This window comes from Jatropha curcas, unplaced genomic scaffold (assembly GCF_041381405.1).
Source record: "Jatropha curcas cultivar XTBG-Jc1 unplaced genomic scaffold, XTBG_Jcur_1.0 HiC_scaffold_98_pilon, whole genome shotgun sequence".
NCBI classification, from domain to species: domain Eukaryota; kingdom Viridiplantae; phylum Streptophyta; class Magnoliopsida; order Malpighiales; family Euphorbiaceae; genus Jatropha; species Jatropha curcas.
The window spans coordinates 41,080-57,075 of NW_028322354.1; the positions used below are offsets into that span (position 1 = coordinate 41,080).

The 15,996-nt window shown below is 37.1% G+C and overlaps 1 protein-coding gene and 3 long non-coding RNA genes across 5 annotated transcripts; 2 read left to right on the top strand and 2 right to left on the bottom strand.

The window, feature by feature from the left end:
• The first annotated feature begins 4,620 nt into the window (after positions 1-4,620).
• LOC149492145 (uncharacterized) lies at positions 4,621-5,135 on the top strand. The gene is made up of 3 exons (XR_016319113.1): positions 4,621-4,785; positions 4,862-4,904; positions 5,015-5,135. It is a non-coding gene; the product is annotated as an uncharacterized LOC149492145 (long non-coding RNA).
• A 2,280-nt stretch (positions 5,136-7,415) lies between these two features.
• LOC149492146 (uncharacterized) lies at positions 7,416-7,851 on the top strand. The gene is made up of 3 exons (XR_016319112.1): positions 7,416-7,496; positions 7,578-7,620; positions 7,731-7,851. It is a non-coding gene; the product is annotated as an uncharacterized LOC149492146 (long non-coding RNA).
• Positions 7,852-10,144: 2,293 nt separating this feature from the next.
• Positions 10,145-11,747, bottom strand: LOC149492147 (agmatine coumaroyltransferase-2-like). Its single transcript, XM_089716849.1, has one exon. The coding sequence runs from the start codon at positions 11,710-11,712 to the stop codon at positions 10,396-10,398; it is 1,317 nt and encodes a 438-aa protein (XP_089572975.1). The 5' UTR covers positions 11,713-11,747; the 3' UTR covers positions 10,145-10,395.
• A 1,786-nt stretch (positions 11,748-13,533) lies between these two features.
• On the bottom strand, positions 13,534-15,348 carry LOC149492148 (uncharacterized). 2 transcript variants are annotated; one of them, XR_016319115.1, is made up of 3 exons: positions 15,103-15,348; positions 14,554-14,636; positions 13,534-13,724 (listed from the first exon to the last, which is right to left on the bottom strand). It is a non-coding gene; the product is annotated as an uncharacterized LOC149492148 (long non-coding RNA). The 2 variants fall into 2 exon arrangements; XR_016319114.1 differs by having other exon boundaries at positions 13,534-13,727.
• Between the last annotated feature and the right edge of the window lie 648 nt (positions 15,349-15,996).

Consider the following 15,996-nt stretch of genomic DNA (forward strand, 5'->3'; position numbering starts at 1 on the left):
GGGCTTTTATAAATACGCGTTGTTTAGTTATAGTAATTATCAACATGTACTTGCTCCACTACTGCCTAAGTTAAAATTAAAAAGAAACCCTCACTAGAATTGAATTTTGCGTTTTAGGTTAATTGAAATTGAATTTGAATCAGGGTTGTGATAATTGTAATGAGTGCTGTAGTTTTTTATCCTAACGTGCAACTTTGTTGTGATAATTGTTGTTTGAGCAAGTCCTGTTAATGATGAGTTTGGATTGGAGGCCTAGTAGTGGCCATTTTGCCTTTGGAGAATGTTGATATGTTATAGAAGTGTTTATTGAAGTGTCTTTCTATTTGAGATTTGATAGTGTTGTGCCGAAATGCTGCCGAATTTTTTTCAATAAATTCAATATGTAGAATAGTACACTTACCTTTATATATTATATATATATATATATATATAATAACCTTTGTATTGAATAAATGAACTTAGTTATTTTACATTTATCTATAGTTCCCCCTTATTATAGAAATAACCTTAGTTAGTTATAAGTGTAACTTGAACATTACATTAGTGGCATGTTTTAAGGCTAGATAGACTAATGCAATTACATATAATTTACCCTTGATAAACACATTGTTAATTAGGTAACAAAAATGCAAAATAATCGAGATTGGATGTACTGGAGGTTCGAGGTCAATGGGATATTAAGACAAGAGTTCCTGCACGGATTGGAGGCGTTTATACAGTTTGCAGTTGGTAATCCCAGTTTTATGGATGGGAATAAGTTGAGGTGTCCATGTAATCACAAGAAGTGTCGAAATCGAGCCTTCTTAGACATCGATACAGTGAAACTTCATTTGTGCAAAAATGGGTTCGTGGAAAATTATTACGAATGGATACATCATGGTGAAGCTCGAGTTGCCAGTGGGTCAGGCCACTCCATTCCGGTAAGTTTAGAAGTTCAGCCTTATCAATTTCTGTATGGTAATCAATGCAATGATATGGTAATCGATGCGAGTAGAGTACAATTGATTGGGATAATATGGAGGAATCGCCAAATGTAGCAGCACAACAATTGTTTGACATGCTAAGTGCAGCTAACATTGAACTGTGGCCTGGATGCAAGAATCATTCAGTTCTGTCTGTTGTTGCACGATTACTACACATGAAAGCAGAGCACCATTTTTCAGAAAGGTGTTACGATGATTTTGTTCAGTTAGCAAAAGAAATGTTGCCTGAAGGCCATTCAATGGTTGATAATTTTTATCAGACAAAAAAATTAGTTCGGGGATTGGGACTACCGGTAGAAAAGATTGATTGCTGCCGTAATAATTGTATGATATTCTGGGGTGTTGACTCGGAATTCAGAGAATGCAAGTTTTGTAATCTTCCAAGATATCAACGGCGCGGTCAAGGGACTGGTAGAGTACAAAGGGAGAAGGCTTTCAAGAAGATGTATTATTTCCCTCTTGTTCCTCGCCTTCAAAGGTTATATGCATCAAAGGCGACAGCTGAACACATGACATGGCATGCTTTGCATGAATATGAGGATGGTATAATGACTCATCCGTCAGACTCTGAAGCGTGGAAACATTTTGATAACATTCATCCTCTGTTTGCTGCTGAAATAAGAAACGTGAGATTGGGGCTTTGTACTGATGGGTTTCAGCCGTTTGGCCAATCAGGACAACAATATTCATCATGGCCTATCATTGTCACACCATATAATCTACCACCGACAATGTGTATGAAAGATGAATATATGTTTTTGTGTGTTATTGTTCCTGGGCCTACTAATCCAAAACATAAAATTGATGTGTTTCTGCAGCCTTTGATGGCCGAACTTAATTATTTATGGGAATATGGGGTTCAAACATTCGATATTTCGACCAATCAGAATTTCATAATGCGAGCTGCTTTGCTTTGGACCATCAGTGATTTTCCAGCATTTGGAATGTTATCTGGGTGGAGTACGCTGGCAAATTGGCTTGTCCTCATTGCATGGAAAACACTAATGCATTTACACTAAAGAATGGAGGTAAACAATGTTGGTTTGATTGTCATCGCAAATTCTTACCAGAATCTCACCCTTGGAGGAGAAATCGACAATGCTTTAGAAAGAACACGACTATTGTTGAACCCCCTCCACCTGTGAAGTCTGGAGCAGAAATATTACAAGAAATTGAAGATTGGGGCTTATGAAAGTTAGAGTTGGGTGCAGATGAGGTAAATAAATAATTGGCAGGAATAGCGGGTGGAAAAAGCGAAGCATCTTCTGGGATTTGCCATACTGGAGTTCACTTCTTATTCGTCATAACCTTGATGTCATGCACATAGAAAAAAATGTGTTTGAAAATCTGTTCAACACTGTCATGAACATTGAAGGGAAAACCAAGGATAATGCAAAAGCAAGAGCGGACATGAAGGAAATTTGTCGTCGACCAGAACTCGAGCAACTGTACTTACTGGTAAGTTTCCGAAGGCATGTTATTGTTTAGATAAACCCCAAAGGCAATTATTGTGCGAATGGTTACGATCATTAAGGTTTCCAGATGGCTACTGTTCAAATATGGGTAGATGTGTGGACATGAGGAAGTACAGATTGTTTGGCATGAAAAGCCATGACTGCCATGTTTTCATGCAAAGATTGATTCCTGTGGCATTCCGGAATTATTACCAGGAAAAATTTGGGAAGCAATGACATTGAGTCTTTTTCAAGGAATTGACGATGACTGTTATCCGATGCGATGATATGGACCAATTAGCGCGAGAAATCCCAATTGTGATGTGCAAGTTGGAGCGAATTTTTCCACCCGGCTTCTTTGATTCTATGGAACATCTGCCGGTTCATTTGCCCTATGAATGTCGTTTAGCAGGACCGGTACAATATCGATGGATGTATCCATTTGAGAGGTGATTCACTAACATCTCATTCTAATGATTACATCATTTATTTGAACTTATACTTACATATTGGCATTGTACAATCACAGACACCTGCAGAAAATTAAAAAGAATGTGCGCAATAAGGCAAAGGTCGAGGGATCCATTTGCAATGCATATTTGGTTGAAGAAGCTTCCACATTCTGTTCGCACTACTTTGACCAACATGTTTTCACCAAGCATCGGAGAGTGCCACGTAACGATGACGGAGGAGATCGCGTTCAATCTGAGTTTGAAGGAAATCTAAAAATTTTCACCTACCCTGGGCGTACGATTGGTAAATCAAAAAAAGACGATTGACTGATGCAGAGATACAAGCGGCTCAAACCTATATTTTATTGAATTGCGAAGAGATCACACCATATGTACAGTAAGTATAAATAATGTAAACATTCTAACTTGATGTTGGCCGTTGTTAAAGTATACTTATGCTAATATGGTTCGTTCATAAATAGGGAATATATCAATCTTCTGCGGCTTCAAAATCTCAATTTGACTGATACTGCAGTTGATGCAAAGCTGGACACGGAATTTGCAGAATGGTTCAAATATTATGTAAGTTACTTTCAATGTACACAACACGGAATGTACATTTATTAAATTGACTCATGTCATTACTATTTCCCATAGGCTCGAAGCTCGGGAAGCGATATTCGTAACAGATTTATTACGGATCTGGCAAAGGGGCCATTACCGGTTGCTAATGCCTACTCTGGCTACTTTGTAAACGGTTACAAGTTTCACACTGAGGGTTATGGGAGAAGCAGAAAGACAATGAACAGCGGTGTGTGCATAAAGGGATCAAACTACAGTGACGTGTCAAACGATTTTTATGGGAAATTGGTTGAGGTTTTGGAGTTAGAATATCCAGGCCTACCAATGAAGTGCACAATCTTATTCAAATGTGAATGGTTTGATCCTACGCCAAACATTGGCACGAAGGTTCATCCTAAGTATAATCTGGTTGATATTAATCAAAGAAGAAGATATACAAAGTATGAACCGTTTGTTTTGGCAATGCAAGCTGCACAAGTGTACTATGTCCCATATCCATCGTTTAAACGAGATAGATGCGATTGGATGGCAGTGTGTAAAATCAAGGCTAGATCAGTTGTTCATGCACTTGAAACGAAACATCTTCTTCACTCGCAGTATCGGAGGCATTTCAAGAAGTTAGGGTTGAAACGCAACCGATGCAAGTTGTTGAAGATTTAACAGATAGGTTGGATGATGAAAGCCGATCTTATGTTGAAATAGGAGCATCAGATGATGAAGAGGAAGAAGATCAAATCATCATGGGTACCTCAGAAGACGAATATGAAGAAGAGGAAGCTGATGAAGAGGAGGAGGAAGCAGATGATATTGAAGACACTTAAAACTTAGAGCAATTTTACTGTTAGAAATTGATAAATGTATATGCAATTAATATTATTAATGAAGAATTTCAATGGTATTCACTTTGTTTACTCGTATTTACCACATGTTCTACAATTCATATAATTGTATAAATTCATTTTATCTAGGTTCTGATATCTGCAGTACAGATGGCTAGAGGCAGAGCGTTTGATTCTGACGCGTCCGGCAGTGGTTCGCGTGGAGGTCGTGTACCTGGACGCAGTGCCCGTGGACGAGTAGGGTCGATCCCTCGTCCTTCGTCAGGTACGTCTGGGGCTTCGTCATCTGCTCAGCGACCGGTACTGCCGCCATCACATCCTTCTTCAGGTACGTCTGGGGCTTCATCCTCTGCTCAGCGTCCAGTACTGCCGCCATCACAGCCTTCTGCTCCTTCCTCTTCTGCTCCTTCCTCTTCTACCCCCGTTTCTGGACCATTACAGACTCCAGCAGCTGCACAGTCACCCACTGTGCAAGGTAATCATAAATGTCATAACTGTCATTTTAATTATATATTAATTATCTAGAAATATAACATTTGTCATTTTTGCAGCTTCATCAGATCCACGTATCACCCTCAGTTTGGTAGCGGGACAGTAAGTACTTATTCAGATTTTCTGTAGGCATATTTTGTAATTATATTTTGTACTTGTTCATCTGTGATGCTTTCGTGTAATTATATTTCACTTCTGTTTTTTTTTTTCAGCATATATCCATCTTCTCGAGCAGCGAGGCAAATTTTGAAGATAATCAAGCTACAGCTGCATAAAGAAGGATACACATGGGATGCCGTACCACAAGAGGCGAGAGACTTTTATTGGGAGGAGTTCCAGGTACTCTTTGGTTTAAGTTATATCATCATTCAATGTTTACAATTCAAGATAAATCCTTAGTGTTTAAACGCTATATTTCATTTTTTTGCAGAAACATTTCATATGGGACGAGGCCATTACAGCTATGTTGAAAGTAGCCTGGGAGAAGATATGCGCCGATCGATACGCTGACTTCACGTATAGGATGAGAAAAAGCGGTAAGAAGCAGCAGTGCGTGTCTCAGGAGATATGGGAGAGCTGGCAAAAGGCTTGGGAGGATCCTGCATTCAAGAGAAAGCGGGAGATATTTGCACAAAACAGGCGCAGTGAGACTGGCGGTGATGGAGCAGGACCTTCGCGACACACAGGCGGATCTATATCTGCTATAGAGACAGCTCGATTATTAGTAAGTGACCTAGTCCATTTACAATACACTGATGTTTAATGAAAGTACATTATATATATTAATATATCATGAATAAAAATTTATTACAGGCTAAAGAATTAGGTCGTGAGCCCACACCGATGGAGGTGTTTACATACACTCACACGAAGGACCACGATCGTAATACCTTTGTCGACAGACGTGCGCTGAGCGTCAATGTAAGTAACAATGAATAATATTTACATTTACCCTCTAATCATTGCGAAGATGTACAAAGTTCAATATAATAAAGCTTGCAATTGCATTGATTAATTAATTTTTTATTTTCAGGAGAACTATACTACAGCTCGGGAGCGTATTGTTACTTCTCAGACCGATGAATCCGAAGCTGAGTCAAGAATTGACGAGGTAGCGCTTTATCTCGAGGCTGTAGGGGGCGAGAAGAAGAGGAAGGTATACGGCATCGGGTCTCAGGCATCACAGTTTTACACTGGCTCAGCAGCTCACGCTTCTACAGCCAGCGCAGCACCGCAGCCGGAGCACACTGGCTCACACTATGATGATGATATACGGGCTCAGCTTGCTGATCAGCAGAGACAGATTGCAGAGCTTAGAGCGCATGCTGCGGCTGTCCGGGAGGACCGTGCTGGTACTTCTTCCTCTGATCCTGCGCCTGCTACAGACCGACATGTTTCGACGTCTCAGCAGCACCACTATCGGCTCCTGATCCCGATGCTGCAGGCGATACCTTGCTCACCCCTCCTGGCGCTACATCACATCCAGCAGGTACTCCTCCCGGCGGTCCGACATCGGATCCTGCAGATGAGCAGCAGCATATATAGATTTGATTTCCGACCTTTTTTTTTTCATTTGTATTTTCATTTTTAATTTGTTCAGAACAATAAAAATTACATTTTTATACTATTCTTGAATTGCGTGTGTATATATGCATTTATGTCAACTTTCACAGGTGTAGAAAAATTTTGGTTTCAAATAATATTTAATTTTTTTATTCCCTTTTTCATTTTTGCGACCGATTTGCGACCGATTTGATACCAAAAAAAAATTTTTTGAATTTATAATTGCGACCGATATTCTGCGACCAAAGTTGCGACTGAATTTCCAATTAAACCACGACCAAAATTTGCGACCGCTTTTTCAATTTTGCGACCGACTTATCGGTCTCTAATTTGCGACCGATTTTCTCATCGGTCGCAATTAACATTTGCGACCAGTGATTTTGCGACCGACGTTTGTCGGTCGCAAATCGGTCGCAAAGTATAAATAGCGACCGATTTTTGCCATTTTGCGACCGATTTGTCGGTCGCAAAATGGCGTTTTTTTTGTAGTGAGATAGATTGGATGATGAAAGCTGATCTTATGTTGAAATAGAACCATCAGATGATGAAGAGGAAGAAGATCAAATCATCATGGGTTCCTCAGAAGACGAATATGAAGAAGAGGAAGCTGATGAAGAGGAGGAGGAAGCAGATGATATTCAAGACACTTAAAACTTAGAGTAATTTTACTGTTACAAATTGATAAATGTATATGTAATTAATATTATTAATGAAGAATTTCAATGGTATTAACTTTCTTTACTCATATTTACCACATGTTCTACAATTCATATAATTGTATAATTCATTTTATCTAGGTTCTGATATCTGCAGTACAGATGGCTAGAGGCAGACCATTTGATTCTGACGCGTCCGGCAGTGGTTCGCGTGGAGGTCATGGCCCTGGACGCAATGCCCATGGACGAGGAGGGTCGATCCCTCGTCCTTCGTCAGGTACGTCTAGGGCTTCGTCATCTGCTCAGCGACCAGTACTGCCGCCATCACATCCTTCTTCAGGTACGTCTGGGGCTTCATCCTCTGCTCAGCGTCCAGTACTGCCACCATCACAGCCTTTTGCTCCTTCCTCTTCTGCTCCTTCCTCTTCTGGACCAGTACAGACTCCACCAGCTGCACAGTCACCTACTGTGCAAGGTAATCATAAATGTCATAACTGTCATTTTAATTATATATTAATTATCTAAAAATTTATAACATTTGTCATTTCTTTTGAAGCTTCATCAGATCCACGTATCACCCTCAGTTTGGTAGCGGGACAGTAAGTACTTATTCAAATTTTCTGCAGGCATATTTTGTAATTATATTTTGTACTTATTCATAACTGTGATGCTTTCGTGTAATTATATTTCACTTCTGTTTTTTTTTCAGCATATATCCATCTTCTCGAGCAGCGAGGCAAATTTTGAAGATAATCAAGCTACAGCTGCATAAAGAAGGATACACATGGGATGCCGTACCACAAGAGGCGAGAGACTTTTATTGGGAGGAGTTCCAGGTACTCTTTGGTTTAAGTTATATCATCATTCAATGTTTACAATTCAAGATATATCCTTAGTGTTTAAACGCTATAAGTGATCTAATTTTTTGCAGAAACATTTCATATGGGACGAGGCCATTACAGCTATGCTGAAAGTAGCCTGGGAGAAGATATGCGCCGATCGATACGCTGACTTCACCTATAGGATGAGAAGAAGCGGTAAGAAGCAGCAGTGCGTGTCTCAGGAGATATGGGAGAGCTGGCAAAAGGTTTGGGAGGATCCTGCATTCAAGAGAAAGTGGGAGATATTTGCACAAAACAGGCGCAGTGAGACTGGGGTGATGGAGCAGGACCTTCGCGACACACAGGCGAATCTATATCTGCTATAGAGACAGCTCGATTATTAGTAAGTGAACTAGTCCCTTTACAAGAAACTGATGTTTAATGAAAGGACACTAATATATTAATATATCATGCATAAAAATTCATTACTGGCTAAAGAATTAGGTCGTGAGCCCACACCGATGGAGGTGTTTACATACACTCACACGAAGGACCACGATCGTAATACCTTTGTCGACAGACGTGCGCTGAGCGTCAATGTAAGTAACAATGAATAATATTTACATTTACCCTCTAATCATTGCGAAGATGTATAAAGTTGAATATAGTAAAGCTTGCAATTGCATTGATTAATTAATTTTTTGTTTTCAGGAGAACTATACTACAGCTCGGGAGCATATTGTTACTTCTCAGATCGATGAATCCGAAGCTGAGTCAAGAATTGACGAGGTAGCGTTTTATCTCGAGGCTGTAGGGGGCGAGAAGAAGAGGAAGGTATACGGCATCGGGTCTCAGGCATCACAGTTTTACACTGGCTCAGCAGCTCATGCTTCTACAGCCAGCGCAGCACGACAGCCGGAGCACAGTGACTCGCACTGTGATGATGATATACGGGCTCAGCTTGCTGATCAACAGAGACAGATTGCAGAGCTTAGAGCGCATGTGATGCGGCTGTCCGGTGAGCACCGTGCTGGTACTTCTCCCTCTGATCTTGCGCCTGCTACAGACCGACATGTTTCGACGTCTCAGCAGCAGCCACTATCGGCTCCTGATCCCGATGCTGCAAATGATACCTTGGTCACACCTCCTGGCGCTACATCACATCCAGCAGGTACTCCTCCCGGCGATCCGACATCGGGAGATCTGACATCGGATCCTGCAGATGAGCAGCAGCATATATAGATTTGATTTTGGACATTTTTATTTTTTCATTTGTATTTTCATATTTTAATTTGTTCAGAACAATAAAAGTTACATTTTTATACTGTTCTTGAATAGGTTGTGTGATATATATGCATTTATGTCAACTTTCACAGGTGCAGAAAAATTTTGGTTTCAAAATAATATTTTATTTTTTAAATTTTTTTTTCCATTTTTGCGACCGATTTGCGATCGATTTGATACCAAAGTAAAAATTATGAATTTATAATTTGCGACCGATTTGCGACCGATTGAAAAAAATTGCGACCGATATTCTGCGACCAAATTTGCGACTGAATTTCCAATTAAACCACGACCAAAAATTGCGACCGATTATTCAATTTTGCGACCGATTTTATCGGTATCTAATTTGCGACCGATTGTCTCATCGGTCGCAAAATTATTTTGCGACCAGTATTTTTGCGATCGACGATCGTCGGTCGCAAATCGGTCGCTAAATCAAATTAGCGACCGATATTTGCCATTTTGCGATCGATTGGTCGGTCGCAAAATGGCGTTTTTTTTGTAGTGATATTTTCAAGACCACACCATTTAGGTAACTTTTTTTCACACATTTTGTAAATTGCTCTCTCTTTTCTGTATATCTTAATTTTCATTGTAAACTAATAGAAAGAATTATTAAAATTAGAGTAATCTGATAATATAAAACTAATTTGATTAAATTTTTTTATGATTTAAATGGTTTAGTTATTTCTTTAATTATTATGCAAAAATCTTAAACAACATGTGAAGACACATAAAGGAAGAGCATCTCCTATGCTAACGTGAATTACTCTTATTAATTGCCACATTAGAAAAATGAAAAGATTTTTAAAAAAATGGAAAGATTTTTTAAAAAATACTTTTCAACGTTAATGTCTATTTAATATGGCAAACTGAGTATCAAAAAATAAAAAAATATTGTCTACCATACCTTCTATATTTTTAGAGAGTCTCTAGGCAATGTGAAAATTTGTGGGCTTGGAAAAGAACAGTAAAAAGAAGATGGAAGAGAATTCAAAACTAATACATTAGAGAGAGATTTTAAAAATTCAATTTCTATAATAAACATTCAAATACATCACCATTCACACCTTCTATTTTATTTGACAAATCACTCACAATTCACATTAGCATTGGAGATGCTCTAAGTAATAAGTAGGATACATATACCATTTTTGCTTTAAACTTCAATTTGTGATTTGTAGATTTTGAGAATTACAATCCCTTCAAAGAAAAAAGTCCACTAAAAACTTCCACAAAACCTTTTGTAGCATACACAACCTTAATTAACTAGTCAATGGAATAGACAATTTTTTTGAAGGTTTCCAAGTTGTCCCGGAAAAGAGGTACAAATGTATCTATGCTTCCACCACCAATGAAGGAAGGTTGAAGAAAAAACATTCCCTCAAGTGGATAATAAGAAGGCATAAATAGATAAGGGCTTCCTCCTCCAAAATCAAGCTCATAAAATGGGAACCTCACCCAACTATCAACTTCCAAATCAGGGTATAAAGTAGATTTATCTATATCCGCAGTTGAAACTAGCTCTTCCTCTTTGATCATCTCCTTGCAGCTAGCGAAGTCTATGAATGACTTAAAATAGTTATCGTTTATATTTGCAATGGCGTCATGAATGAGCTTGGCTGCATAAGCTAATGGCTCATCTAGTAGGTCTTTAACCCTAGAACTTGGAAATGCCCATAGCACCAGATTGCCATAGTACTCATCAGGCACTCTTGGATTCATTCGTCTGCGACCATTGATTGAAATTTTCACACGGGTTGTTTTAAACCCATTGACTCCTCGAGACTTTGTTATCACTCTCCATAGATGAGCAACCAAGCTCTCAAAAGTAGTATAGGGCTTGAGATTATTATTGTTTTCTGAAACTTTGGCTTTGAGCTTGGAAAGAAAATCCATTGTGAAATGAACTTTATGGATAACAATGTCATCTACAAGGTCATTATTATCGTTGTGAAAAGCCTTAACCAGCTTCTTACTTTCAAATTCAAATCCTCTGTGTTCGAACTCGATAATCGGAGGATTTCTAGGAACGAAAAAGGTTCCATCAAGAATAGGAAGAGGATCTATATCAAGTCCTCTAGTAGCCTTTCCCCAGGCAAAAAAATTGCAACCAGATTGTGCATCAGTTATCTTGTGATGGGATGTGTAGCCAATAATTAATGAACCACAATTGAACCTTGTGAGTTGAATTTGCAATAGCTCCTCTACACCTTTCGTGGTAGGGTGAAGACCAAGTAATTCTGGAGATGAATGTAATGGCATGAACTGATCGAGATTGCCATCGACAGATGCCTCAACTAGCTTCACTCCTTTGTCATTAAGAAAAATAACAGGGTCACCATTTTCGTCTTCTCCAAATCTTCCTGCCAACACTCTATATTTTGATAAAACGATTTGGAGGCCATGCTCAAAGGTTGCATTTGATGGTGTAGGTGGACGATAAGCAAAAATGACAGCCATGTGGGTGTTGTATGTGAATTTATCAAACACACTCAGAGGAATGTACTGTGAGGTTGAAGGAGGGATATCATTGCCTTCAAAAATTGGCTTAACAGGTTTTGTACTCATTATTTTCACATCCATGGTGATTAATGCTTAGTTAAGCTAGCTGTATGTAAGAGAGAAGAAGATTTGTTTGGAGAAGGATTAGGCGAGGCCCTATATATAGGAAATGAAACTGAAGGCATTCCCCATATTGCCCATTACCTATATACTTGTTATTTTTAGGTCATGGGTCAAAAAAATAATAATAAAAGCTAAATGCTAAACATTGTGGTGTTTAAAAAATTATAAAGCTATGTTACCGATATGCTTAAAACCGAGATTTTTTTTTTTAAAGGGTAAAACCTAGATTCTTATAGCAAAAGAAGGTTTCTTTTTTAGATAAAAATTATTTGAACTCATTAATTTGGATATTTGGGTTATATAATGCAAGATTAAGCAATGTCAATTTTGTCATTTGCAATCCAATTTGAGTCAATCCAAAGTAGGTGGTTTTATACAACGAATGAATTTAAAACGTACATGCCATATATGGCAATAGTAATCATAAAAAAAAAAACTATATCTTGACATACCATATTTAAATTTTTTTCTTTTTTGAAAGATATCTTGACATACTTATTGGTTCATTACGTTGTAACTATAAACTTCCATTTGTGGTTTGGTGAAGAGATAAGAATTTTCCTTTTAATATGTAAAACTAGATTTCTTAATAAATGGTATATATCTAAGGGAAACCCAATATATATGCATTTAGTTAACGAACTTGCTTTGCACTTGTAGTTCATATACATGATTTCTATTTGAATTCAAATATTAATCCTTAGTAACGTTCCTCTTTTTTTATTAAATTTTGATATTTGCAATATATTTTTCATTTTTAATATTAGATACAAATATTAGTCATGATCAAAAATTGGCTCAAAATTTTTGTATGTAACTTTATCGAACATAGATAGAAGAATGTAGCGTGAGGTTGGAGGAGGGATATCATTGCCTTCAAAAATTGGTTTATGGTGTTTGTACTCAGTATTTTCACATCCATCGTTTGTTGTATTTGGTTATTCTTATGTTTAGTTAAGCTAGCTATATCTATAATCGATAACATATATAAATACGGGAATATGGAATAATGAAATTTTTTTAATATTTTTAGTAAAATTTTATATATTCTATAATATTCTTAGTCATCGCCAATTAAAATATTTTAATTTAAATATATAATATTTGAAATTTGATTTATCTAAAAAAATTAAATTAAAATGATTAGATATTTTAATTAATTAATATGGATTATCTAAAAATTTTTAATTAATATGATTATTCATTTCAATTAATTAATTTAATCAACATGATTTATCTAAAATAATCAAAATAATATAATTATCCACTTTAATTAATTGATTTAATTAATATGATATATTAAAAAATTAATAACTTTGACTAATAAAATAATAAATATCTTAGAAATTTCTAAAATTTAATTAATTAATATTAATTAATATTTATGAATAAATCTAATCAATATACACATGATTTTATATATATATATATATAATATATATATATAATATATATATATATTATATATATATATCAAAATATTAGATATATTTAAATCTATATTAGATTTAAATATATTAGTTGAAAAGATATATTAGATATATTACATTTAAATTTAGATATATTAGATTTAAATCAAAATAATTTTGAGATATTAGATATATCTAATATATATATATATATACATATATTTTGTCACGACCATTTCCATAGACCGGACCGGCACTAGGACCTGGGTGGGTTTAAAGCCCCCGAAACCCGTAGTAAGCCTGTATTATCTAAAAACTCGCATTCTATTCACAATTGTGGATTCAGGCCCAATAATTTATTTCACAAATATATCCAAAGTACAATTCATATAATAAATGTCTATACTCAATTTATTCATTTACAACCAAGTTAGAATACAATTGCGAAACTCTACTCCATAATTCACTAACCTTTGCATTTACGTATTCAATACAATGATTATTACTCCTATCGACCCGTATCTCGTTCGTTCGATTGGACTCCAGGATTCTTCTTTCCATCTACTACCAGGGGAGATTGGAGGGGGGGTGAGTACTAAACTCAGTGAGTAGGATTAGATAACCCTCTCACCCCACACAATCACACAAATGCTAACATATATATATATTGTTTCTATGTGTTCACCCGTTTAGTTATTTGATCATGCAGTTTCACACAAATGGCAATACAACAGCAATCACAATTATTATCACCTTCATATAATCATATCACGTGGAAATTAGTCAATGGAGTCACCTAAACCCGATGAGCCGTCCTCACACATGGCCCATCACTCACATGTGCACCAGGGAGCCAATCTCCCATTCTGGCTGGCCGGTATAATCCTCACACGACAGGTCCTCTCATTATTTTGCCAATCTCTCTCTTTTCTTTTTCTCTTTATATATATATATATATATATATATATATATACCAACAGGAGGCAACTTGGTCGTCTCCATCAAATAGAGATCCTCAGGCACTCAAAACAGGAGGCCACCCTGCGAGCTGCGATCAGATCTAAATTATCAGGTGCGCCTAAATAAAGAAGCCAACCTGGTAATGGTAACGGTAACGGTAACGGTAGGTGCACATGGGGGCGCCGATCTCCCATTTACCCGGCTAATCATAATTAGGATCCATATAACGGTAACGGTCTCACAAACCCATGGTGACCCACTTCATCCCAATTCCACACAAACAAGGCGCAACAATATCACATTCACAGATAATCAAGCAATATTTAATATCAACAAATAGTGCATCACAATATGGCAATAATGCATGATAACATTTAGCCGTGAATGCATGAATGCAGTCGGATGAGGCGAATTATCTAACACTACTCACAGTTCTTGTTGTCCTTAAAAGGACTGCCTTTCTTATTGTGCGCTTCCAGTCTTTGTCTTCCCATTCCGACACTTTATAAGTATCTATATAATAAGAAAATTCTAAATAAGAATTCTAATTTGGGAAGCAGTTTACATTCATTATTTGTTTTCGTTACCCGTCGGTTCATTAACTTATCAAACTAAAATGTATATCTATAGTGTTTCTTTATTTGATTTATTATTATTATTAATGATAAATATTGATCATATTATTCATAACTAAAATATATAATTTATTAAACTATATATAAATTCACTATTCTTGTTTATTTATTTATTTGTTTATATCAAAATTAATGTAATTAATCATACTTAACGATATTACGAAAATCTTTGTTATCCATTAACTACCTTGAAGTCCGATTCTATAATCGATGTTCATATACTTCACTTATCTATATCTAAATTCATAATCTCCAATTTTTACTAATTCAATTAACCTTATATTCAATTAATTAATTAATTCAAGTTTTGAAATTTATACCAAAAATAAGCAACTAGGCCTTACAATGTACCGATCAAAAATCGGATTTGATTTTCGTGATCCGCCCGAAAAGGAGATCATTCTGCCTCTCGGAGTCCTCGCCGGACCGCCACCGTTGATGCCGTGCAAGGTGGCCGGAAACATCAAACCGCCCAGAAATTCACAACAATCACACCACTCGACTCAAAATTCACCAAGGATTCCATTTCTAGTGTTAATTTAGTGAGATCGGTCCTCTAATAGGCTGGATCGGGCCCGACAGTTGCTTGGTGTCGGGCGTTAATGGTGGTTTTGCCACTCAAGCTTTGTAGTCAGAATTAGCGGAGGAAAAACACTCACAAGGTGAAGGTGACTCGATCGACGCCTATCCCTTGCACTGACGTCGCCGAAATTGCCCGATCTCGCCCGAGGAGCTGCTGCGTCGCTAAGAAGGAGAGGAGACCATGTTCACGCTATTGGAGGTCCGATCGAAGTGAGAGAAGGCTGGAAAATGGGTCAGCGACTCCAGGGAAGTCGATCGCCCCTCCTGCTCGCTGAATGGTGGCCGGAAACGAGAAGGAGACGGATGAGGGAGGGGGTGCACGACTGGAGAAGAAGAAGGAGAGAAGAAAAGAAAAGAAAGAAAGTATGTCGGTTTCTAGATCATTCCGGTTCAATTTGAACCGGTTTGGTCTGATTCAATGATTTGGCTCGATTCTTGCTCGGTTTGTAGGTTTTTCACTTGGTTTTCGGGTTATTCTTGTGATTTTCAAAAATCAATTTAATTCCCCGGTCCAGATTGATTTATTTTGATTGTTTTAGTAATGATATTTGATCTTAAGATAATTAATAAATTAATCACTGGTGTTTCATATTATTTCTTGAAAATTTTAATTGTTCTCAAATCGAAAATTTCCAAATAATCTATTTTGGGCTTGG